The sequence below is a fragment of the Heloderma suspectum genome, chromosome 1 (assembly GCF_057233095.1).
Source record: "Heloderma suspectum isolate Gila_16-S chromosome 1, 16-S_ref, whole genome shotgun sequence".
Lineage (NCBI taxonomy): Eukaryota > Metazoa > Chordata > Lepidosauria > Squamata > Helodermatidae > Heloderma > Heloderma suspectum.
The window spans coordinates 249,585,064-249,612,304 of NC_139458.1; the positions used below are offsets into that span (position 1 = coordinate 249,585,064).

Below are 27,241 nucleotides of genomic sequence, written 5' to 3' on the forward strand. Positions count from 1 at the left end.
AGCAACTGTTTCCCATCCACCCACTTCATCCTTCGAACTGCCAAACAAAGTGTGTGTGTGTGTGTGCGGGGGGATTTGGGTTTTTGAGAAACAGAGTTTCAGAATGTATGTTATGTATGGATTGGAGGCAAAGGCAGGGGGAATCCCACACTGTTAACTGTTGGGTGGGGAGCGGAAATCGGTTACTTTGAAAGAAGAGGTTACTTTGACAGAACTGGAAGATTTCTCCAGTTTAGGGAAAAAAGGGAGTAAAAACGCAGCTTTGTCTCGTCTGAGAGACTGGCCTTGGTGCGCTTACAGACGCTCCTCCCTGACTTAGGGCGCGATCCTATGGATGTTTACAGAGAAAACGCCCAGCATTCCCTAGCTGGAACGGCTGATTAGGGAATGCTGGTAGGTATCGGACTTATTTTCTGTCAAAACATGCGTAAGATGGCGTCCTTAATCTCCCTCGGTGACAGGCGCTCGTTGCTGCCCGTTCACACAGCCCCTGTCCCCAGCAGCGGCGGCACAGTCTGCGCATCTTCTGAGTTTAGGAAACTTCCTTGGCAGGCAAGGGGCGTTGATGGGATTACATTGCTCCTAAAGGCGATTCTTATTTGCTCACTCGATGGAGGTGTACTCGTGTGTTAAGATTGCCGGGCCGGGGGGGGGGGGGGAGAGGCGGCGGAGTGTGCGCGTTCGCTCGCGTAAGACTCCGCCACACCCACTTGCTTATTTATTTAGTTAGCTATTTGATTTATTAGCCGCCCATCTGGCCGGCTACCCGGAGCAATCATCGCGACTCACCTCCAAGTTTCAAGGAAAGTGCATTTTTAGAATGGGGGGCCAGCCATCCCCTCTCCCCCGCGAACGATTTATATATGAGCCATTAGACAGCCCATGTATTGTCCGATTGTCAAGCGGCTGACATGTTCGGGTTGCAATCCGGAAGCAGAAACATGCCGCCCGGGCGACTCATTGCAACAAATCCCAGAGACAGGAGCAAGGCGGATGACAGCGGCAAAGCGCCGGGACATGAAAAGGGGGCCGAGATACAGATCCACGCAGGGGCACTGCGGAGAGGGGCGGGAGGAAACACCCGGGAAAGGGCAGACAGGAGAAACTTCTGGTGCGCCCACAGGATAAGGATGAGCCGACGGCGCTGGGCGGGGAGGCGGATTCGTGCGGACAAGCTGGAGGGACGGGGCTGGAGAGGTTTGAAGGCGAAGCGCGAGCAGAGGGTTCCGAAAGCCGCAGCAAGGTGTCCCCGGCGCTGCCGCGGCACTGTGGGGGCTGCCACCGCGGCGAGATGTATTTACTGCCGAGGCTCTACAGTAAAGACGATGGCCGCAAACTCCAGATAAACGCTCACGCCCCGCCCAGGCTGGCCAATTTCTGCCCCTGTGCGCGCGCGTGCTGTACTGGCCCGCGCAAGTGAGAGCGAAGGCGAAAGCGGTCCCCTGCCAGCCGCCGCGAGAGATCGGTTTTCGGTGCTGCCACGTTATGAAGATGACACGCGAATCAAGAGGGACTTCCCTCCGGGTGGGGCCGGGCGGGAGGCGGAAGGGTTCTGCCGGAGGGAGGGGACCAGAGGCGGGGATCGAGGGAGAGTGCCTGGACCAGCTGCCGCGGGGAGAGCTCCTCGTCCCGCTCTCGCCGCCTTCCAGCCCCACAGTACCTCGCAGGTGAAAGACGGGAGGTGTCTCACCCCCGGACTCATGTTCGTTGATCAGGGGAGCCAGGCCGAAAAAGGCCGCCGGCCGGAGCCGGCGGGGTGCTGGGGAACTCCCGCCGCGAGGAAGCAATGCGGCGCTTCCCCGCTGCGGCGATGGGGCCGAGTGCCTCGTCTGACCTGCCCATGCCTCTTCCGGCCCCCGTTCAAGGGCGCGGCTGGGGGCCGAAACAGGCATCCCTTGAAGCGCGGGTCTGGCAGTTCTGTCTTATTTGCATTTTACTCCAAACCAGCAGCTCAGGGGGCTGATCAGGATCTTAGAGGCTGCCCCCATCCTAGGGTCCCGAACTGGATCTGGCCCCTGCGCCTATTCTAGAGCAAAAATGAAAGCGAGGTAGATGGGAGACACATTTAAAGTCATGGCTGCTTTTGGTACTGTCACTTTTAACCTCGTGTGGTCTCATGGATTTGGGGCGGGGGGGGGGGACTCCCACCGTTGTCAGCGCTGTTGCCCACGAAAGCCTGCGGGAGCCGGTCTTTTTCAGCTCCCAAGGAAGGGGCCCCCCGCCCAGCCGCAGCTGAAGCGCTATAGAGTTCAGCACGTGGTGCGCGCCGGCCTCGCCCGTTGCAATCGAGGAAAGGAAACTGCGTTTACTCGGAAGTATGGGCCGCTGATTTCAGCGGGCCTTAGTTGCGGGAAATGCGCTCAACGCTTTGCCTGGATGGCGCCCTTTTGGGGGCATAGGATTTCAGCGGTGAACAAAGAAAGGAACGCCAGTAATCAGTCCAAGCGCTGCTCCAAAAAACAGTTTTTTCGAAAACTTTTTCTCCACCACGACCCCTCTCTGAAAATAAATAACTCCCTGGCCAAACAGACTTCGTGCCGAGCTAGTTACCGAGGAGGCGGTGCCTGCTTTAGCTGGGGGCGACTCTCTCTCTCGGTCAGCCACACCCAGCCACATCTCCAACCAGTTCAAAGCATCCAGGAGAGGAGTGACCTTGGCGCGAGACTGCCAAGGTCAGAACCAGAAAAGAGGCTGCCTCAGGTGTCAGAGGAGGAGGCTCGGCGCCTCTCCACCTGATTTGATCCAATAATAGTCACTGTGTTCGCCTTTAATAAGCACCCTGAAAGAGCAAAGCGTAGCAATGCACCCCCCCCCTTCTTTCTCTTCCAACCGGTCCAGACGAGATGCTAAAACGCACCCAGCGCCCTCTGCCCCATCCCGCCCCCTTTTGATGTTCAGACCTATCTTATTTCATGTTCCGATCATCGCTGACGTTCGGGCTTCCCTTTGATCTAGGTATGCTCAGGAAAAGCACCTGAGGTTGCCATAGCATGTAAAAGAGAGGGAAAGCACGCAATTCGGGCGCCTGAGTGAGACGTGAAAAATGAGATCAAACCCTCCCCAGGTTTTTGTGCGCGCGCGCGCACGTGTTGTGTGTGTTTATTTGTTTTGGTTAGCTTGTTCGTGTGTCTATGTCACAACTGCACTGTCATTCAACACTTGGTGTGGAACCGGATTAGATTTCAGATCTGCTCCAGTTTTTCTGTCCCTTGTCTATTTACTCCTCCACAGCCTTTTCCGTCCATCGTAGGTTCACCAAAATATATCCCCAATCCTCAGCACCCTCTCCCTTTTTTATCACATTCTTGGATGCGCCTGGCCCACGTTATTTGGACCCCCCCCCCCATTCCCACCCCACACTTTTCGCATTGCATACCAAGAAAACAATTATCGGCATTCTGCTACCCTTGGCATGACAAGTTGTCTGTCTCACTTCAAAGGACGGCAACCTAATTGTTTCCAGAGTTTAAAAGTAATTAAGCTACATTAGAGAATTCTAAGTAACCCAGACAAGGGTCTCTCTCCCCGCCGCCCGACACACACTGGGACCTCTTTCTTGGACACAGACGACTCTGTCGATTTCCTTTTCTATCTGGGTGTACATCTGAAAACATAACACCGATTGAACACCCCAGTTCGCAACCCTGTTGAACTTCGTCTGGATTTAAGACGTTTTAAAGTCTGTACGGCTACAGCCAAATATTTGGGTTTTAAACCGGGTGGTAGCCTCCGATGCCTGTCTATCTTATGGAAGGGCCAGTGGGAAAAAAAGAAGTGGGGGGTAATTGTGCATAATTAATGCCGAAGAGAAAATTGACCCATAATAGGCTACAAAGATTAAACCAGCCGCAACAATGTTTCAAGGGAACTTTTCAAGTCTCTCTCTTTCTCTCTTTCTCTCTCTCTCTCTTTCTCCACACACACACCCACTTCCCCCCTCCGGTAATTTTCTATGCAGTCCTCAGCATTGAGAAGTGTTACTTAAATCAAAGGGATTTACTTGCAAGTTAGGTTTAGAATGGGGACACTCACGTACCATACTTTCAACAACAATATTTGCTCCCTCAAACTTGTCTGTTAGAATATTTGGACATGCATTTTCTGGGTGTGAATGAAAATAACTTAGCATAAATACCTGGCTAGTAATGAATGACAAAACATTACCTTCATCTGAATGTTTGCTATTTTCAGTATTGTTTTTCCACTTCTGATAATTTTGGCAAAATGAAGAAAGCTGTACTATATTTTTGCACTGTATTGATTATATGTATTTGAAGATACTTAAAATAGTTCATGGAAAATTGGCCATATTTTATCCTCATTTAAATGAACATGACTGATGCACAGTTAAAAAAAAAGTTTTACATCACAATCCTACAGATATTTACTCTGACATGCACTAAGTCCCACCACATTTAAGGAGTCTAATTGGACTGAAGAAAATGTGTACAGGATTGTAAACTTAGATTGAGATCCTAAACAAGTGTGTTCAAAGTAAATTCCACTAAAATAAAGATTTATTTTCAAGTGATAGTCTTTGAGTCAGTTTGTTAATGAGGACAGTTAATACTCTAATATTACTTGAAATTGCCTTTTTATTTTCAATAATCTGACTCAAAGTATTTTTTTGAATGCCAGGATATAATTTTAAGTTACAAAAACATCTCTAATTTTGTACATATATACACATAACATGTATTTAGGGAACAATCAACAAACCCTGCTGTACGCAGTCTTTAAGGCTGCAGTCCTACATACAACACTTGGCAGTAAGCCCCATTGAACTCAATGGGACTTACAGAGTTTGACTTTGCTATTTTACCTTTAAAGGGTCTCATGAATGCTCTAACACCCTCCAGATTTTAAATACAATCCAGTCCAGTTTCTCTCACACACATACACACATCCTGTTCAATGAAGCTGACCCAAATCATTTTGGTGCTTGAAGCAGAACATCTCAACGGTGCCCGCAAGGGTGGTAAAAACACAACAATAAATCCTTGATCATTGGTTGCCCTTTAATAGTATATCCCCAAATCTCCCTCTTGAGGCGTGCCTCTTCAGGCTGCCTAATATTAGGGCAAGCCTGGCTGGAGGTTTCCCTCATTCTTATCATCCTTTGCTGGTTTCTCTACCTTGGACACACTAAGGATCTTTCCAGATTATTACAATCCAAAGCTTTCTCTTTAGGGCTGTATGTACAGTAGCCCTAATCCAAGGCAAGTAGGGGAGATCTCATTTCCCCATAAAAGTGCAGTAGTGGAGAACCATGCTTCATTTTCTTCATGGCTTCAAAGCAGGGGTGCAGAACTGTTTTTTTTTTTGGGGGGGGACCTAGATTGCTCCTAACTGGAACTACCACCATGCTAGAAGGAGGCACAGATCTGTGCCTCCTGTCTGCATGGCCTCCCAGCATGGAGAAAGAAACCCAGGCTGCCTCATCCCCACTGCAATCTCCTCCCATGCAGATGAGTCTCAACACCCACTGTCCTTTAAAGAATCAAGGGAGATGTGTGCTCAAGCCTTGAAAGGGAGATCATGTTGCCTTTGTAGGACATCATGGACATGTTAAAAGCTAAAATGGGTGGGTTGCCACAAATAAAAATAATTTAACCAGTTTGACTCCTATACTTCATTGGTGCTTCAGAGGAATGTTAAAAGAACTCACTCTCTCTCTCACACGCATGCACACGCACGCACGCACGCACACACACACACACACACAGAGCACTACTTTTTAAAAAACCAACACAATAGCACAGAATGGAGGCATTACGTCACTCAACTTTAGTCATTGCCTTAGGCACCCTCCAGTGGGTACAAAAGTGGGGCCAAGAGTCCCTCCGTTGCCCAAAGGCTGCTACAGTGGCTGTCATTAGGGGTGGAGCAGAAGGCTCCTTCTCCCGCCCAGCTCTGGAGAAGCCACTTCATTGGCCAAGAAAGCCTCCTCTTGGCATACCTTGCCAAGCTTCCTTCCGGTGCAGCCAGAGTGACCCTGCCAGTTCTTCCAAGCAGTGCCCAGCCCGGATGGCTACGTCTCGCTCAGCTGCATGGTTGAACATGCATGGATGGCTTGCAGGGCTCAGCAAGGGAGACTCTTTTCAAATTCGGGACAAGGATTCTAGGTCACACAGACAGTAGCTTCCAGGCACCATGATTTCAATGCAGTCATGATCTGGGACTCCAGCCCAAATATGCACGTGAAGCTCGTTGCTGTTGTAAGTGACTTGTGATATTCTGCAGGGACAAAGGGGCGGGGGTTGCTTGGGGGTTTGCTTGGAGAAGCCAATGTCTGAATGGGAACAACCCTTTTTTGCCTGTGTTTTAGTGTGAGGCGCAACTTGTTGAGGTCTCCTAGTGCCTCGTGGTTCTGAACAGGATACCTCCAACTTAGATTTCAGTGTACGCTCTGACTTAGAAATGACATCTCTGTCTGTGCTGGGGCTTCTGTGCTTTTAACCATACATGACTTTTGTACTTAGGGGTTGGATCCAATGGGTCGTGTCCAATGTTCGTCTAACATAAGCCCCATTTATTTTAATGGGCATATAGCTCGGCTGGCTTAGAAGATATGATTGCAGCTAGCAGTCTAGTCATGATGCAGGGCCAGTCCTAACATCGCCGCAGGCAGCAGATGCTGCAGGATACATGGCCTGGTTCACATGATCACTGCAGCCCACCAGGGCTTATTAACCTGCAGGCACCAAGCTGGTGATCCAAGCCCTTGCTGCTTGTTACGCGCAGACCTGGTGAGGGTGGGCTGCTGGAATGGTTGAGAAGTCACCCAGAACCCATGGGCTGTCTTAGGGTTGTGGGTGACTTGTCAACCACCCCAACAACCCAGCCTTGCTGAGTTCACACGTAACTGGAATCTACACCCCCTGGCTGCGCCCCGAATATTCAAAATGGAAGATGCTGCGGCAATGAGAAACCTCACAGAAAATTCACCTATGGTGGCTTCTCATTACATGTGAGCCAGGCCAGAGTGTCAGCGAACTGTTGGAGGGTAGAGTTGTTTGTGCCACTCGGTCACTGATCATCAACATTGAAGCACGCCAATGGCCATGACAAAAGAGTATGCAGACCTGAGGCCCTGGGTTTCTTTGACATCCTAACAAAGTTTGCATTGATTTTCTTTGCTGATAATGCAAACATTGATACTCTATAGGTGGTTGCTGGGTCCCAGCCTGACAACAGGTAGTGACTCCTTGTACACCTGAAACAAGCTCCTGCAATCCCAGAGCACCAGCTATGAGTTTAGCTTTATGCAAGGGATACTTCAAGAGGTAAGGCACCATATCCTCAATCTGAGGTGGACATTTTGGACACATCTGTCACTCCCTGCACACCTTATGGTAGCATCCTTTGACTGCAGCCAAAGGCATCACATAGAATCATAAGTCAGTGCATGCATACTTTTGTGCTGGGGAAATGGATTGCCAAGATATTTAGCTTCATCATGAGCCTGTCTATGCTGAGGGAGCCACTGTGCAATATTTAGGCTTTAAGCATCTCAAGCAAACAGCCCTTGATCGATATTTCTCTTGCTCACCCAGTCTGCATTATTTACCTGCCCTGCCCCCCCAGTTGAATTTGATAATCTATTCGCTACTAGTATATGCCCCCTTTGCTAGCCATTGGGATGGCAGGGCTGAAATCCTTTTATGAAACATCAGCAGCCAAACTCCATCAGCAGCACCACTGGGGTCCCTCTAGGGCAGGGGTAGGCAACATGGTGCCCCCAGGCACTAATGTACCCATAGACACCTTTCTTGGAGCCCACTAAGGTGCCCTACCCCTCCTACTTTTATTATTATTTTTAAATAAACACCTTTCCTTACTAGTAACTGGGATTGCGATGAAAATAGGCTTCTGCTGGTGCAGTTTGTTAAGTGAGTTGGGGCTCAGACCCCACCTCTGCCTTGGACTCAGTCTTTTGGGCAAGTTGCTTGACCTTTGCCACGCCTCCCATGGAATCCATTTCGTGGTGGTGCCCAGGACAGTTTCTCAGATTGTGAAATGGGCCCACGCCCCCCAAGGTTTGCCTACCGCTGCCCTAGGGAGTGCTTGGATTGATTTGAGAAACCTCTTCTGAAGCGTCTCCATGGCTTCAAACATCGTACCACTGGTCCCCCAGCATCACAGAGGATGCCTTGCCCACAGAGGATGCCTTGCCCAAGAACAATGCTGGTGTTACCAGTTGCCCCCCTTTGGGCTTAAAAAAAAAAAGTTTATGCAGAATTGCCCCAATGGTTTCTTGATTTTTTCCTCTATATTCTTCAGAGTGTGTGCCCCAAACCTTGGGGGTGTGTGGGCCCATTTTAGGTCTGCACCCTGATGATAGCTTGCTTCCCTCAGGTATGGTGGGAGACACTGTCTCATCACCAGTGTTGAAGTAAGGTTCAGCTTCCAGTCTGGTCAGCTTCTGTGTGGGGTGTGTGTGTGTATGTGTGTGTGTGTGTGTGTGTGTGTGTGTGTGTGGTGGCATCTTATCCTTTGCCTCAGGTAGGGATGTACCAGACTTTTGCTTCTGTTGCAAATCATGCAAACATACCCCATTCGCAATCCTGAATGCGAATGTGAACAGGAGCACTTCTTTTGGCAGAAACGTTTGCAAATTTCCAAATTTGCACTCATGTTTGAAAAATGTATGTGCATGTGTGTTTTTGGTTTTTTTATTTAAAAAAAAAAACATTTTCACATTTTATTTTTCAAAGTGCACACTTTCGAAAAATACACACCGAGCTGAAAACAGGTCAAGGATGAAAATGTGAGCGAGCCAAAATGAGCTTCAAAATGATTTCCGGTGAATTTAGGCAAGCTTGAAAATCACTGTTTCTCCCATCCCAGCCTCTGGCAGCAAAAGGTCCTGTGTCAGCCCCAACTTTCCTGAAATTCTTTACAGACATTGCTGTTGGCTGGAAGGGTGAGTTTGTTGCAGTTTATGTTACACTACTTGTGGTTCCTTCCTAAATTACAGCAGCTTTACCATTGCTTTCGGCATTCTTTCATCCATGTTAGAAACACACACCCCACCCCCTGTGTGGTAACCTATGGAGTGAGTTGATTTGTAATAGCAAACCTGTTGTGTATTATAGCCTAAACGCTTCTGTTTTCCAGATGGAAACCGTGCTATTGTTGCATTACAAAACTCAACCTATTGGTAAGTGTATTGCCACCAGCACCACAGCTGAGGGGAGATGACAAGACACAGGAAAAGGCCACCGATAGCTGGTGAGTCAGGCTATCTTTTTAACACCACAGTTAAATTGGGCTCTCTTTGGTCACTGAAATCGTGCTGAAAAGGCTGGTGTTCAAATGATGGAGACAAGTTAGTGCTCCCTACCACAGCGTGGAGGCTGTTTGGAGAGTGAATCTGTGCATGTTTGAATTAAGGATGCTAACACAGTGCAGGTCGCTCTCTGGAGGCTTATGGCAGGGATGGGGGAAGGCAAGAATCTCATGACTTTGGTGGCTTTAGTATGCCTTTGTGATAGCCAAGCTGGAATGGAACCATGGGAAGGAACACGCAGTTCCCTGGGACTGCAGACCCTAAGTCTCATCTATTGGCCAGAGAACCAAGGGCCACCAGGAAGAACATCACAGCAAGGGGAAGGCCAACCTGGCCCCATACATTGGCTGCAGGGAGCTTGTTTCAGCCTTCGCTGCCAGAAAGAACACCTATAAGAACTTCAAAACTAAGAACGAGTGCCTGAGTTGTGCACCTTTCCTCCTCACTCACAATCCCCTTTCCTTTGGTGCTGTGTCTTTTCACCTGTAAGACTGAGGGCAGGGACTGCCTCAGTATTAATCTTGGTAAGCCAGCCTGGGAGCCCTTTCCATCTGAAGAGTGGGGTAAAAATGTGGTACATAAATTAATACAGTGCTGTACTTGTTACTCCAGATAAAAATTAAAGGGAGGGGGAAGGCAGGCTGGAGGTTTGGCACTATTGGATTCAAATGAGGATTCTGTGATGGGTTTCAAAGGTGCTGGGATGTTATTAAAAAGAGGCCGTCGCCATGAGGCAGTCACTCCAAACAGCTGTAGCCACATGTGCCCACTTGCATCGAATGATGCACACAGCCAGCTCAGTGGGGTCCAGATGAGCATCAAACTGCAAACCTGCATGGACCACACCCATGGACCACACCCATCCATTCCCAGACCTTTCCCTTTTGTGGCGGAAAGGGGGAAGGTGAACAGAAGGTGGTGACATTCAGAACTTGCTTATTTTGGGATTACTTTTTATTTTAATAGGCCGCAAGAAGCAACAGTTTGTGGCATAGCTGGGTAACGTGAGGCAGTGACTGTGAAGAGACAGGTAAAAAGCACAAGCGTGGAACTTTGAGGTGGGGATAAATGTTTCAGTTTATTCATTTGTGGCGTCATTCTATTCTTTCCCTGTCTGCCTCACCCCCAATGCACACATGTGCTTTGGTCAAGTGCATGGCTTTAACCAGAGTGAACAGTACACAGGCAATAGCAGTGGGCACAATTTACGCACTGTAAAGTCACACGGCTTACTGTAAATACATGCTTAACTTTCTTATTCAAGCTGTGAACCAGCCAGAGAGCTTCAGGTTGACAAAGTGCGCAAATCTAGTGAGGCGGCACAGAGTCGTAGCAAACACAAGGGTGTGCTCTCCAGCCTGACATGATGGTAAGCTTAGCCGACATCCATAGCAGAGGTGCAGAACCTCTTTCCATCCGAGGGCTGAATTCCTGGCTGGAGAAGCTTTCAGGGGCCACACTCCAGTTGTGAGCAGGGCTGGAAGCAGACCGAGTGGGGCCAAAGTGCCAGAAATACCAGCATATTTAGCGGGGCAGGGGCTGCTCAAAAGCCAGGAAACCACCCAACAATCAGCCGTTGGAGAAAAGGGAGCAGGGCCATGGGAAGGGGGGGCATGCCAAACCCCAGTAGGGCCAGATCAGGTCCTCAGGAGGGCAGGCTTTTATCCCCAGGCTTGACATTCCTTAACCCTGATCTATAGGTTAACATGCATGGAAGCAAGTGCACCATTGATTATTGAAAACACAAGTCCTGAAGACCAAGCTACATGTTACACAGAAAATCTGTGGTTGAATTTTCATTTATCAGTGGCCATGGGAATGCCCAAACTGGATTGGAGCAGCAATGCTGGGGAAGAGAGTGTTGTCATTCAGTCGTTAAGTCAAGTCCGACTCTTAGTGACCCCATGGACCATAGCACGCCAGGCCTTCCTGTCCTCCACTCTCTCCCGGAGTGTGCTCAAGTTCATATTCATGGCATCGGTGATGCTATCTAGCCATCTCATCCTCTGCCGTCCCCTTCTCCTTTTGCCTTCAATCTTTCCCAGCATCAGGGTCTTTTCCAGTGACTTTTCTCTTCGCATTAGGTGGCCAAAATATTTGAGCTTCAGCTTCAGTATCTGTCCTTCCAATGAGCACTCAGGGTTGATTTCCTTTAGGATTGACTGATTTGACCTCCTTGCAGTCCAGGGAACTCATAAGAGTCTTCTCCAGCACCACAGTTCGAAAGCATCGATTCTTCGGTGCTCAGCCTTCCTTATAGTCCAGCTCTTAGAGCCTATACATTACTAATGGGAAAACCATAGCTTTGATTAGATGGACCTTTGTCGGCAAGGTGATGTCTCTGCTTCTTACTATGCTGTCTAGGTTTGCCATAGCTTTCCTCCCAAGGAGCAAGCGTCTTTTAATTTCATGGCTACAGTCACCGTCTGCGGTGATCTTGGAGCCCAAGAAAATAAAATCTCTCACTGCTTCCATTTCTTCCCCTTCCATATGCCAGGAAGTGATGGGGCAAGATGCCATGATCTTAGTTTTTTTAATGTTGAGTTTCAAACCAGCTTTTGTACTCTCCACTTTCACCCTCAACAAGAGGTTCTTTAGATCCTTTTCGCTTTCTGCCATTAGGGTGGTATCGTCTGCGTATCTGAGGTTGTTGATAATTCTCCCGGAAATCTGAATTCCGACCTGTGATTCATCCAACCTGGCGTTTCTCATGATGTACTCTGCATATAAGTTAAATAAGCAGGGCGACAATATGCAGCCTTGTCGTACTCCTTTCCCAATTTTGAACCAATCAGTTGTTCCATGTCTGGTTCTTACTGTTGCTTCTTGAACCTCGTACAGGTTTCTCAGGAGACAGGTAAGGCGGTCTGGTACTCCCATCACTTTAAGAATTTGCCATAGTTTGTTGTGATCCACACAATCAAAGGCTTTAGCATAGTCAATGAAGCAGAAATAGACGTTTTTCTGGAATTCTCTTGCTTTCTCCATGATCCAGCAAATGTTGGCGATTTGATCTCTAGTTCCTCAGCCTCTTCAGAACCGAGCTCGTACTTCTGGTAGTTCTCGGTTCACATACTGCTGAAGCCTAGCTTGTAGTATTTTGAGCATCACCTTGCTGGCATGTGAAATGAGCGCAATTGTACAGTAGTTTGAACACTCTTTGGCATTGCCCTTCTTTGAAATTGGAATGAAAACTGACCTTTTCCAGTCCTGTGGCCACTGTTGAGTGTTCCAAATTTGTTGGCATATTGAGTGCAGCACTTTAACAGCATCATCTTTTAGGATTTTAAATAGCTCAGCTGGAATACTGTCATCTCCACTAGCTTTGTTCTTAGCAATGCTTCCTAAGAAGGCCCACTTGACTTCACTCTCGAGGATGTCCGGCTCAAGTTCAGTGACCGCACTCTCATGGCTATCAGGGACATTCAGATCTTTCCTGTATAGTTCTTCTGTGTATTCTTTCCACCTCTTCTTAATCTCATCTGCTTCTGTTAGGTCCCTGCCTTCTTTGTCCTTTATCATGCCAGTCTTTGCACAAAACGTTCCCTTCGAGATCTCCGATTTTCTTGAAGAGATCTCTAGTCTTTCCCATTCTATTGTTTTCCTCGATTTCTTTGCATTGTTCATTTAAGAAGGCCTTCTTGTCTCTCCTTGCTATTCTCTGGAACTCTGCATTCAGTTGGATATATCTTCCCCTTTCTCCTTTGCTTTTCTCTGCCCTTCTTTCGTGAGCTACTTGTAAAGCCTCATCAGACAGCCACTTTGCTTTCTTGCATTTCTTTTTCTTTGGGATGGATTGAGTTGCAGCCTCCTGAACAATGTTACGGACCTCCGTCCATAGTTCCTCAGGCACTCTGTCTATCAGGTCTAATCCTTAAATCTATTCCTCACCTCCACTGTATATTCATAAGGGATATGATTTAGGTCATACCTGAATGGTTTAGTGGTTTTCCCTATTTTCTTCAATTTAAGCCAAAATTTTGCAAGAAGAAGCTCATAATCTGAGCCACAGTCAGCTCCAGATCTTGTTTTTACTGATTGTACAGAGCTTCTCCATCTTTGGCTGCAAAGTACATAATCAATCTGATTTCGATATTGACCATCTGGTGATGTCCATGTGTAGAGTTCTAGAAGGTGTTGTAAGTCTTCATAGAACCAATCAAGCTCAGCTTCTTCGGCATCTGTGGTTGGGGCATAGACTTGAATTACTGTGATGTTGAATGGTTTGCCTCGGATTCGTACTGAGATCATTCTATCATTTTTGAGATTGTACCCCAGTACTGCTTTTCCCACTCTTTTGTTGACTATGAGTGCTACTCCATTTCTTCTAAGGGATTCTTGCCCACAGTAGTAGATATGATGTTCACCTGCATTAAATTCGCCCATGCTTGTCCATTTTAGTTCACTGATTCCCAAGATGTCAATGTTCAATCTTGCCATCTCATGTTTGACCACCTCTAGCTTACCTTGATTCATTGATCTTACATTCCAGGTTCCTAAACAATATTGTTCTTTACAGCATTGGATTTTCTTTTCACCACCAGACACATTCACAGCTGAGTGTCCTTTCAGCTTTGGCCCAGCTGCTTCACTCTTTCTGGCACTACTTGGAAATTCCCTCTGCTCTTCCCCAGTAGTATATTGGACACTTTCCGACCTGAGGGGCTCGTCTTCCGGCGTCATATCTTTTAGCCTTGTGATCCATGGGGTTTTCTCGGCAAGAATACTGGACTGGGTTGCCATTTCCTTCTCCAGTGGACCACATTTTGTCAGAACTCTCCACCATGACTTGTCCATCTTGGGTGGCCCTGCATGGCATAGCTTATGGCTTCACTGAGTTACGCAAGCCCCTTCGCCACAACAAAGCAGTGATCCATGAAGGGGGGGAAGAGGGTGTGCTCCCATATAAATCTGCCTGGATGTTAATTCCTTCCATTGAGGCCCTCCTTAGAGTGCTCTTATGTAAGGTGCAGAGCAGCAATGAAGAGGCTTTTCCTTCTGGTGCCCCTGATAAGAACCTAACAGCCTTGCTGGACCAGATCAAGGGTCCATCTAGTCCAGCATTCTGTTCACACAATGGTCAACCAGCTGCCCACGGGAAACCCACAAGCAGGACATGAGTGCAACAGCATGCTCCCACCCATGTTCCCCAGTAACTGGCATACATAGGAATACTGCCTTTGATACTGGAGGTAGCATATGATATAGCCATCAGGACTAGGAGCCATTGAGAGCCTTCTCCTCCAGGAATCTGTCTGACCCCTTTTAAAGCCATCCAAACTGGTGGCCATCGCTACATCTTGTGGCAGCGAATCCCATAGTTCAACTATGCGCTGTGTGAAGAAGTCCTTCCTCTTATCTGTCCTGAACCTCCCACCAATCAGCTTCATGGGATGACCCTGGGTTCCAGTATTATGAGAGAGGGAGCAAAATGCCTCCCTATCCACTTCCTCCACACCATGTGTGTATTGTGGAATGCCTTTCCCAAAGAAACTTACTTGGCACCTACTTTATTATGATTTAGGTGCCAGGTAAAGTGTTTTTCTTCTCTCAGGCATTTTTGATATTACAGGTTTTGAGGATTGGTTTTGTTAGAAATATTCCACTCTGCTATTTTACTGGCTCTGAATTTTATTGTATATTTTATTGTTAGCATAGAGAGTTTTATCGTTATGTTTACATTTTTAGATTGTATTGTAAAACATCCATGGATTAAAGATCTATGAAGGGAGGGGGAACAAATACCTCAAATCAGCCTTCTCCAACCTGGTATTCTCCAGATGTGTTGGATTTGGGGAGAATGGGTGCTGTAGTCCAACACATCTGGAGAACACCAGATTGGGAAAGGCTGTCTTAAATAATACATTAAGGGTGCAATCCTATGCATGTTTAGACAGAGAAAAGACCAACAAATCCCAGCATGCCCCAGCCAGCCATGCTGGCTGGGGAATGCTGGGAGTTGCTGGCCTTTTCTCTGTCTAAATATGCATAGGATTGTGCCCTAAAATGCTTTTTAAACCAGATCTAAACAACCCCTTCCAAGTTGCTATTAGTCCCACTGTAACTGTATGTTCTTCCCAATGGACTATTTAGCAGCTTCAGGTGGTGGTGATAGTGGATATAGATCAGAAAAATGGCATGGAGGGAAACCCCCCTTCCCCTAGCATCTCTCATCATATCCAGTTCAGTAGCCCTGAACTGGAGACTGCGTTTAAGTGAAAGCCAAAACAATTATGGATCTCCCCATCTAACACATAGTTTGGTCCTCAATAAGTCTGCTCAATCAGCCAGATAGTTGTGGTTAGGGTTGCAACTGGAAAGTGGTTTTGTACATTTTTGCTGTTTTGTCTTTGTGGAGATAGTCTTTGTGTAGGAAAGTTCAGGATGTTATACTGTAGAAACAGGCTTTTTCCTGCCACTCGTACATGGTTGGACAATCACTGTATTACTTATTAGGTGAGGGTGGGGGATACCCCCCCCAAAGACATAATTACCCTTCATATATTATGACACAATCATATTTTCCTACACAGTGAGGACATCTGTGAAGGGGAAAATGTAACATTGATCTGGTTCACACATAACACTAAGCCATGGTTTATTTAACCCATGTGTTGTTGAATTCTGGGTTGTTGTGTGGTGTGAACCCAGCCTCACAAACAAACCATGGTTTGTTAACCACAAACAACCCAGAACGAAAACTCTTGTTTTGTTGTTGGATTGTGAACTTGTTTAAACCATGGGTGGTTGGTGTGAACCCAAAACTGTGGGTAGTTCATGGGTTGTTTCACCAGGGCACAGAGGCAGCAGGCAAGAGTGGTTAAAAAAAAACCAGCTGCTCTTCGTAACAACACTACAGTGCTGCAAAGGCATTTGGGATACAGAAAGCAAGTAGGTGAAGGAGGAGGGCAACAAACAACTCAGGGACTGAGAAAACAAAGCATGGTTTGTTTGATCATATGCCAGGCAAACCCTGGGTAGGCTAACAAAGAAACCAAACTTGTGTCATATGAACGGCAGTGCAAGTGCTTTCTCTACCACTTGTATGTGGCCAGGCAGCCATTCACTGTGTTGGGATTTTCTGACTGAAGGATGTGAGTAAACTTACGCTCATGAAATGGGACTTTCCCCATTTCTCCTGTGTCTTGCAGCACCCTCCACTCTCCCCAGCTCTGCTCTGGAGATTCCCAACTCTCCAGAGTGGATTTTTAGGATGGGGGGGCTGCAGGGGGGAGTGGGAATTGCCTCTCCCTGTTTTGCTATTGATGGTAGGGGCTAATTGGACATGGTGGGAAGGGCAAATTGGATACAACCCTGGAACATAATTGTTAATTTTTTATTGAGACATTTTCTAAAAATACATTTGCAAAAGACTTGTTTCTGAACAATATTCTACAATTTACAGACGATAATAATATTGAATACCACCCCAGCCAGATCCATCGACCCAGCCTTTTTAGGGACCTCTTCCAAAACAGTAGCAACATTTATGTACACATAGAAAAGTATAATCAATATACTACAACTATAAATATACTCCAACTTCCTATGAGGCCCCTAGCTTTTAAGATAATCAGGAAGGCCCTTCTTGTGGTCTCACTGCCCTCAGAGGCACATTTGGTGGTGATGCGAGAGAGGGCCTTCTCAGTGGCTGCTCCCATGCAGTGGAACTCTGCTGAGGGAGGTGAGTTGGCTCCCTCTCTGCTGTCCTTCCGCTGTCAGGCAAATAACTTTGTATTCAAGCAGGCCTTTGGCATGTGAACTGGTCTGTTGCTGCAGCAGGTTGTATTGAGTTGGGTGCTGTTTTTATTTCTTTTATTGTGCTGTTTCTAAAATTGTGTTTTTAATCTATTTGTTTTTATGATTGTTTTAACTAAGTTTATTTTAATCTTGTTTTTTCTTTTCTTTTTTTACTGTTATCCACCTTGAGTGCCATTTTTTGGGTAGAAAGGTGGGGTATAAATCAGAGAGCGAGCAAGAGATGGATAGATGGATAGCTAGATAACAAAAGCACCTGTATGTTTGCAGGTCTTTCAGAAGGGAAGACACTATTTGTGCTCTCTTCTCTTCCAGAATCTGTAAAAGGATCTAAATGGTTTGATTACATCAGCATAGGAAATCTCTATAGTAGTGATGGAGAAAAAATGCTTTTCTTGGCAGGTACATTTTATCTAAGTTATTTCTATTGTTCCAAATTATTTGGGTAAATAAAGCAGAATGGGCCCATGTCTGTATATCTCACCAATTCCCAAATCTGATCTCACATTTTCTTTTTCCTTGATTATGGCATGGTTTAGGTTTATATAGGATGGATCAATCTGTTTCTGGTCCATGCCAATCTTATGTGTTCTGTTTTGTCCCATTTCTGTATTAATGTGTCAGTTTTAAAAATTCACAATAAAATTTGTCAATACATATTTAAATATATATTTTAAATGTACGTATGACAAAATATGCATTTTCCCCCTAAAATACATTTTTTTTTATTTTGGTATGTTTTTTGAGACAAGAAGTGCATCATAAAATATGGAGAAGTGTGAAATACAAAAGATAATTACAGTCCAGCCCACATAGTAGTCTGGGAGGTGTGGAACAGGTCAGGTAATATCAGGATTCACAAAGGTCACATTCCTCACACATCCACCATATAGGGGTACTTGGCTGTCCCAGGGCATAAGGGTGGGTGGGTGGGTGGGGTTGCATATCTTAGATCAGCCTTCCCCAACCTGGTGCCTTCCAGATGTTTTGGACTGCCACTCCCATCATTCCCAGCCAGCATGGTCAATAGTCAGGAATCCTGGGAAGTGTAGTCCAAGACATTTGGAGGGCACCAGGCTGGGGATGGCTCTCCTAGGTCATCCTCGAAATAATCTATCAAGAGAAATGTGCAGTGTTAAACTTCTACCATGCAGATGGAGCAAAGGTGCGATAAATGTCTTGTAAGGTGTGGAGCATGATTTTATTTATTTTACGTGATGTGTGACTTTTCAGTCTATTTTGCCAAAGCAGCTACAATCAAATAACCATAGCCAAATATGAATTCTATGTTAAACTGAAAATAGATATTGCTGCCTAGAGGAATCACGTTTTGTACTACAAGGAATGGACAAAGGCAGGTCTATACAGATCCCTTGCTGCCCTCTATGCCTGGAGCCCCCTGCCAGAATATTAAACTCACTCCAAATGTCACATACAATCCTGCCCACAGGCATGCAATTAAAGGTGCAGAGCATTGAAAAGGAAGGGAAAATGAATGTAGAGAAATTAGAAGGTTACAAAGAAGTAAAAGCAGGAAAAACAGTTGGGGAACCACAGCCATCAAAGTGTAAGGGGAACAAGCATAATTACTAAGACAACTGCAAGTGAAAATTAACTGGAAAAACATGAATTCAAGTATATATTTCAAGGGGCTTTTTAACAAGGGCAAGCGTAGAAGAGGCACAAAGTGATACAACTGTACATGTAACTGTATTTGCTCACACTCCTGCCTTGCCAGCTTTGCTACTCCTATTCCTCTTCTCTCTGCTGTTTAGTTTCTTACTGATGACTCTCTTTCTCCTCTCTTCTCCTCCTCCTTCCTCCCTTTAGGTCCCTTTTCTTTATAGTACTCCGCTTATGTTACTTTTTAGCACATCACTCATGCTGAACACCATTGCTACTACTACTACAATGTTTATGTTACTCTTTAGAACATCATGCATACTGAACACTGCTACTGTTGTTGTTGCTGCTACTATTGCTACTGCCATCACCACTAAATAGCCATCCATGATTGCTGGGTCAGGGATTAATGGGTGACTTTGCTCACAGGGCCTTGTGTGGCGCAGAGTGGTAGGCGGCAGTATTGCAACTGAAAGTCTCCCCACGACCTGGGTTCGATCCCAGAGGAAGCCGGGTCTTAGGTAGCCAGCTCAGGTCGACTCTGCCTTCCATCCTTCCAAGGTCGGTAAAATGAGTACCCAGCTTGCTGGGGGAAAGGTAGTCATGACTGGGGAAGGCGATGGCAAACCACCCCGCTATAGTCTGCCATGCAAACGCCAGCGCAAGCGGTGTCCCTCTAGGGGTCAGCAGTGACCCGGTGCTTGCACAGGAGGAACCTTTCCTTTCCTTGCTCACATAACTGTTTGTAGCCAAGATATGTGAAGTATAATTCAAGTCATATTAAAGAGGATCCTGTTATACTTAAGCCAGTCCCCTGATGTTTTCAGGTGAGATGCTGTCGGTCAGCTGCATGTTACATCAATTTCAACACTGCACTGACCCATGGTAAACTGGCACTATAGACATGCTCTAATCCATTCTAAGCTGCAACCACATTTTCAGTGTTTTCTTTGCAATGAAGAGGGCTAGAAATGAAAGAAAGAAAGAAAGAAAGAAAGAAAGAAAGAAAGAAAGAAAGACTTTCCATTTGGAGGAGCCAGGTTCATGCCTTTCTAGGAAAAAAAAAATCCACATCTTCTGTCCAATGGGTTTGCCCTAAAGTCTGATAACATGCCATTTGAGGATCTTTTCTTTGCATCTTCTCTACTGTGAAAAGTTCCAATCTGATCTTTAACTGTGGAGGTCTGAATAACTTCCCTGCTTCTCTTGAACATTTGGTACTTATGAACAATACAGGGTTGGTAGTTTGCTACCATAATTACACAAAGTTCATTACAACCTAACAATGAGGAATTGGGGTTCTTATGAAATAACTCCGTTACTGCTAGAGAGAGCACCAGATTGGTGTCTCCTGGCTTGTAACATTGCTTTAATTTCATTCAAAGGTGATTACATCTCAATATACATCTCCCTCTCCTTTTCCTAAGCCCCACCACTACCACTACCCTGCCAAAGGATCAAGTAGGCACCTGTGCTCATGAACAATGAACTTTACTATGCTTCATACGTCATTGCTTTATACGGCTTCTCCTTTTGAGAGTGATAATGGTTTCTGACATTCACTGACATTTTCACTGACAAAGATGTGATAAAACACTGTTATAAAGCTTCATGGCATGCTGGTAACTTTCCCACCAGAGTGTCTTGCAGTACCTGTGTTGGGGCTAAAATAGCGTCAAGGTTGTGTTCCATAATCATATCTCCAATTGGTAACAGAATAGGAAGGCCAAAGAGATAACCAGTTGAGGTATTTGTTATTTATTCACCGTTGAAAGTTAATGAATTAATCAGGTTAGCGTGACCAGTGTTTGTAAGTGTTCCTTTTTTAAGTGCAGGCTTAAACTTGGTCCTCTCTGATGACCTAGGTAGGATTCTGCCCTGATGGGTGAACTTTAGATTATAGGTATAACACTTACGGTGTAAAGCAGGGGTGGGTAACTTGTGGCTCACCAAATGTGTTGGCCTACAACTCCTATTAGCCCCAGCCAGTATGAGTAATGGTCAGGACCTCTGGGAATTGTAGTCTAAAACATCTGGAGGGCACCAAGTTGGGGAAGGCTGGTTTAAAGACACAAGAGCATCATTCTTCCCCCTTTCTGACCGGTGGACAGCACTCAGGTCCTTAGAAGCTATCTACACTAAAAACCAGTGGAGGCTGGTAGCTTTGATGTCAGTGGGGTGGTGAGTCCACTCTGGGTTTCAGTCAGAACCAGTCAGAACTCTAAAGAAGCTAACTCGGATGACTCCTTTAGAGTTCTGACTGGTTCTGACTGAAACCCGGAGCAGATTCACTGCCCCTCTGACATCAAAGCCACCAGCTTCCACAGCTACAAATGCATCCATTTTAGCTGCACTAAAGAATCCAAAGCATTATAACTTGGTGAGAAGCTAAGAATTCTCATAGAGATCTTTAGCTCCCCCTAAAGAACTGGGGGAGAGGGGATGACTATTCAACAAGCTAACTGTGGAATCCTAGACATGTCTTCTCAGAAGTAAGTCCACTGAGGTTGACTCCCAGGTAAGTGGGCATAGGTTTGCAGCCTCATAATACTTAGAAGATCTGTAGCACTTTTGAGTGCTTTACATATACAGTCTGATCTTGTAATCCTGTTGCAAGGTAAGTGCGGAAGGCCACTGAGTAAGTGTACAGCAGAAGCAAGATCCACACCAGGGACTTCCTGATTTGTAGCGTCATCTCTTAGCCAGCTCTACACCAGCTCTCTTACAGTCACAGTAAGTGACTCTATTTATGATTAATTCAATACATTGGTGTTCCACTCTCCCTCCAAAGAAGCTCAGGGCAGTATTCATGGTTTTCCCTCTGCTTGTTTTATCCTCTCAGTAGCCCTGTGAGGTAGGTTAACTTGAGCATAACTAAGTGGGGGTCTTGAAAGGGTGCCTAAGTACAGTTGGTGCCTTTCTGATCCCAGCAGTGCACATGCAGAGAGAAGTTGCTGTTGGGTGGAGTCCCCTTCTTCCTGCAAGTCCACAGCACTGAAAGGGACCAGTCAGGTATTGGAACTGAGCGCGCACAGCCTGCGCCAGCATGTTTCTGATTTCAAAGTGAAAGGCACTACTCATTACCAAAGGACTCTTCCCCTCCCGAACAGCCCATGTCTCGGGTTTAGCACTACAGCTTTAAATGGTAGAGGTGTCATAAAGCTCTTGTCATGTGTTCTTTTTATCCCAGCCATTCCATAGACTCCTATATAGCCAAGGCTGCCCAGCTGCCTCCAAACTCTGGTTTTAACCCATCTTTGGCTGTGGGCTCGGAGCCTGCATTTAGGCAGAAAGCAACAGTATCACTGGAGCAAACCCATAGTATGCATCCATGGCTTAATCTAGCTGGTCCTGTGCCTTGCCCCTGACAATGGTGGGGACTGAACACTTCAGAGGAAAGAGCAAGCAACTCCATAATGGATGATTATAGGAGCATGGAAGTATCTTTCAGACTCTCATTAGCCAGTAGTTAGCTTTTGCCCTGAAGCACAAAGGTTTACTCATCCCCTGTAAAAGATTCTTTTCCCTGAGTTACATTCTCATTGCCTATATAAATGCCTATAATCCCCCTTTTTTTTAAACAATCCACTAAGCTTCCTGACTGCACCAAATGAAATGGCTCTATGATTTGGGAAGAGAAGCAGGCAGTTTCCTATAAATAAAGTTACCGGCTAATGATTAACTGAGCTGTTAAATTTGAACAGCTGATAAATAATGAACACAAATTCCATTTAGACATTACAATTTACAGAGCTTCTCTCCTTGTTATTATTATGAAAATGGAGAGACTGTTGGCTCTTTACAACCTCTGCAAAACATTAACAAATTAATCCTCGTAGCACCCCAATGAGTAACCCTTAAACATGAGATAATCCCTATTGTGCAGATGGCTGAAGGTGAAGAGCACAGGAGGAGATGGGGGGGATTTAGGGGGGAAAGCTCGGCATGGAGGGTGTGTGGAGCATGCCTCCACCTCCCCTACTGCCAGTTTCTGATCACCATGCCTTCTTTCTTGTTAGGATCGGATGCAGGCTCCTATCCTAACAAGATGGGAGCCCGAGTTAGGAGGGTGACGTAGATGTGGTTCCCAGCTTGATTCTCACTACAGGCTCAGCCAGGTAGGAACTTTGAACATCATCGAATATTCTAATTGCAGATCAATTTTCTGAGTACCGTCACTTATGTAGCCCAAACAGCAACAGCCACGCACAAGTGGGAGGTATCAGCAGCGACCCAATGTTTGTTTGTTTATTTATTTATTCATTATTAAATGTATTAATCGCCCATCTGGCTGGTCACCCAGCCACTCTGGGCGATGTGCAGCATACAATAAAACAGTTTAAAACAATAAAATTCTACAGTAAAAACATTTTACAACGTTGGCAGAATTACCCCAAACCAAAAAAATAAAAGAACACCACCTTTAGGGGAAAACCCCCGAAGGGAAGCCCCCACCCCCATCACAAACCCTAAGGGAAGAGGCTGTATGTATGTATGTATTTATTACATTTCTATACCCCCTAATAGCCGAAGCTCTCTGGGAGGTTCACAACAATTAAAACCATAGAATACAGCATAAGCTACACTATAAAATTAAAAGTTGAAAACTACAATACCAAATAGAAGTAAAAAAACAAAATAAAACCTAGCAGCAATGCAAATATTTAAAATACAGTCACAGATTTAAAACAAAAGAAACTGAAAGACTTAAATGCCTGGGAAAATAAGGAGGTCTTCACTTGGTGCCTGAAACAGCACAACATAGGTGCCTGGTGAGCCTCTCTGGCTCTTCTCTGGCAGAGCCCCTGCTTTGCATGCAGAAGGTCGCAGGTTCAATTCCCAGCATCTCCAGGTAGGCCTAGGAAAGAATCCTGCTTGAAACCCTGGAGAGCTGCTGCTCCCAGTCAGTGTCAACAATACTGGGCTAGATGGACCCAGGGTCTGACTCAGTATAAGGCAGCTCCCCATGTCTCTATGGTCTCCCCCAAACTCTAAGGGAACCGCCCCCAAACAGCCCAGTGTGGACTGAGTGTGTTGAGGGCCCAAAGAACGCTGCCTGACTGAACACTAGATGGGAGCAGGGATTGAATGGAATGCAATGGCTGGAAAAGGAGGTTGGAGGAAGAGACACATAGATATAAAGGCACCCACCCATTCACTCACTATTCCACCAGTCGGTGCCCACCTGTTCACTTGCTCTGAGGAGCCTCCAGAATAAGAAGGCAGAGCTTTGAAGGCTTTCCCCCACATGTGCACACATGCACAAACCCCATTTTGCTGCAAGGTTCCACTCATATGTACTCATTGCAAGCCCATTCTCCGAATGCCTATCCTCATGAAGCCAAAATGGCACCGCCCATGTACAATAGATAGGCCTCACCCAGCTCGAGGAAACCCCAAGATCTGCAGGAGTGCAATTTTTTAAGGAAAACAAACCAACAATCCCAACCAGGGGATGGGGGAAACAAGCAGCCCAGTGAGGACTGAGCATGCTCAGTGGCCATGAAATGCTGGCTGACTATTGGGGGAGAAAATGGAAAACCAGGTGGGAGGGGGAATAGGATGGAGTACTGTGGAGGAGGGTGTGGCTGACTGACAAAAACACTAAACAAGAGCGCTCCAGGCTGCAACACTGTGTTGCAGAGCCCACTTGTTCTCCTCCAAAGAGACAATGGGCCTTGTCCTCCTACTTGTGTATTAGCAAAGCTCCTCCCTCCCAACAGGGATTGGCTGTTACCCTATAGGTGAATATGGGTAAGAGCAAAAGGGCCAATCTACATAAAGTTGCCACACTTAGATTTTTTTTTTTAAACATACAATTCCACCGTGTCACATTTCCCCCCATTTTTAACTAATGTTTCATCTTTCCTTTGTCACAACTTTGTTATCCTTCCTCTCCCTTCTTTGACAGTTCCAGAGACTCCCTTCCCTGTTTCTAATAAGAGGCTGGTGTGCAGGAAAAGCTCTAGTAAGAGAGAACAGCATCACCGATGCAATGAATATGGACTTGAGCACACTCCGGGAGAGAGCGGAGGACAGGAAGGCCTGGCGTGCTGTGGCCCATGGGGTCATGAAGAGTCGGACACGACTGAACGACTGAACAAAAAAAAGGACCTGTCTGTCACTGGTGGGTGAAGAGGTGATCTGCCATCCCATGCACAATGCAGGTAGAAATGTAGTGGTGAATGCACATGGCTCATAGCCTTGGGGTCTAAGTAGAACATCTTCTGAACATGCGCAGAATAATTGGGCTCACGTGTGTGTGCATGTGCTCACATGCTGTCAGTAGCAGTGTCCTAAAGTCATGAATCTGTGTTTGGCCTAATGACAGGAACTGCTCACAATTATTTTGAACATCACATTAATCAAGATAGGAATGGATTATTATTTTTTGAGAATGGTTGTCCATTCACCTTTTAAAAAAGATTTTCAAGTTCGGTAGGTCAGTGGACTTATTGTTCAACAATATCATCATCTTCATCATTGTCATCATTATGATCACCATCAACAACTAAAACAGAAATACTTGTGAGAAGGAACATAGAATAATCTAATATGCAGTTGATATTATTACCCTCTTTCCTAATCTAATATCAGATCTCCATAATTTAATTAGCTATAGCTTAAGCAAATTTCTGGTTTTAAAATGAATTATGACAAAACAAGCTTTGACTCTTTCTGTTTCTTTGTCTATTGAAATTAAATTAGAATGTACTTTTTCTGAAGTCGGCTAAGAAATCTTTTCCAATGCAAAAAGGGGTGGGCTGGGGTGGGGTGGGCTGGGGGAAACTTGGTGTGCCGACATCCAAATGCTTTTGGAGAGAGATGAAATTTGTATCATTCACTGACTTCATCACTCCAGAACACATTCTCTATTACATGCCAGTTAAATCTGCCAATCTACTTCCTTGAGCAAGGTGCTATGTAATCTGGTATACAACATGGATTCTTCCAATACAATGCAATTTTACTCATCTGAATGGCCTGCAGGACAACCACAATGAATGAGGAACCAGAAGGGCTGTTCATGTAGGACTGATTTGATAGGAAGCAACGTGGTGGATTGCTAATCAACCTGAATAATTAGGTTTGGTTAACAGGAGTTCTACAATGACAACAAAGGTCTGCATAGTTCAAGCAATGGTATTCCCCACAGTAACATATGGCTGAGAGAGCTGGACCATAAGGAAGGCTGAGCGAAGGAAGATAGATGCTTTTGAACTGTGGTGCTGGTAGGGATGTACGAAAGTGACTTACCTTTCGCGGATTATGTTGATGGTGGGGGGGGAGGCATTCCGTCCCTCCCCCCGAATCCTGGCCGGGGGGGGGAGGTGCTCCGTTCCTCCCCCTGGAATCCTTGAATGGCCAGCTGTGCTCCGCGGCAGCTCTGCGGAGCAGCCGGCCAGGCCCGGCCCGGCCAGGCCAGAGCCCTCCACAGCTGGATTTCTGGCCGCGGAGGGCTCTGAGTAAAACAAACAAACAAACAAACAAACAAACAAACAAAAACCAACCGCGTACGCAAATGGCGGCGGCTACGGCCGCCGCCATTTGCGTTCCTTCTTTTTGGCCGTCTTAATCTACGTAAATATTTACGTAGACTATGACGGCGAAAATAAAGGGGAACGCAAATAGCGTAGCGGGCGCTATTTGCGTCCCTTCTTCATTCACTGTTTTAGCCTATGTAAATCTTTACGTAAGCTAAAACGGCGAATCAAAAGGGGATGCAAATAGCGCTCGCTACGCTATTTGCATTCCCCTTTATTTTCGCCATCATAGTCTACGCAAATATTTACATAGATTAAGACGGTAAAAAGAAGGAACGCAAATGGCGGTGGCCGTAGCCGCCGCCATTTGCGTACATGGTTTGTTTGTTTTTTTAACCCACCCAACCATGATAGGCTACGTAAAGATTTACGTAGCCTATCACATCTTTTTTTTTTTTTACACAAGCCTGCCTGGAAATGGTGGCGGTGGCAGCCGGTCGGAAGACCGGCTGCTACCGCTGCCGGAGCCGCCGCCGGAGCTGCCGCCGCCGCCTGGAAGATCCACCCCAGGTGAGTCTCGTCCCAGGGGGGATCCGTGGGGTTTGGGGGGGTGGCAGGCCGTTTCACCACGGAGTTCGGGGGGCCGAATGCACTGGCATTCGGCCTCACCGAGATCCGTGGCAGAATTCTCTGACATCCCTAGGTGCTGAAGGAAAATTCTGAGAGTGCCTTGGACTGCAAGAAGATCAAACCAGTCCATACTCCAGGAAATAAAGCCAGACTGCCCACTTGAGGGAATGATATTAAAGGCAAAACTGAAGTACTTTGGCTGCATAATGAGAAGACAGGATACCCTGGAGAAGATGCTGATGCTAGGGAAAAAGGACGGCAAAAGGAAGAGGGGCCGACCAAGGGCAAGATGGATGGAGGATGTTCTGGAGGTGACGGACTCGACCTTGGAGCTGGGGGTGGCGACGGCCGACAGGAAGCTCTGGCGTGGGCTGGTCCATGAAGTCACGAAGAGTCGGAAGCGACTGACCGAATAAACAACAAAAAGCAGGAGTTCACATTCTAGGGATTCCAC

The 27,241-nt window shown here is 46.2% G+C and overlaps 1 protein-coding gene across 1 annotated transcript in view; it reads left to right on the forward strand.

The window, feature by feature from the left end:
* Window positions 1-1,548: 1,548 nt before the first annotated feature.
* Window positions 1,549-27,241, forward strand: part of LOC146358939 (uncharacterized) — a 33,586-nt gene continuing 7,893 nt past the window's right edge. The window contains exons 1-5 of the mRNA XM_084830401.1: window positions 1,549-1,667; window positions 8,718-8,926; window positions 9,121-9,234; window positions 17,366-17,452; window positions 24,585-24,800. Of these exons, the coding sequence (XP_084686527.1) occupies window positions 9,201-9,234; window positions 17,366-17,452; window positions 24,585-24,800 (337 nt within the window). The 5' untranslated portion in view covers window positions 1,549-1,667; window positions 8,718-8,926; window positions 9,121-9,200. The remainder of the gene's footprint in view (window positions 1,668-8,717; window positions 8,927-9,120; window positions 9,235-17,365; window positions 17,453-24,584; window positions 24,801-27,241) is intronic.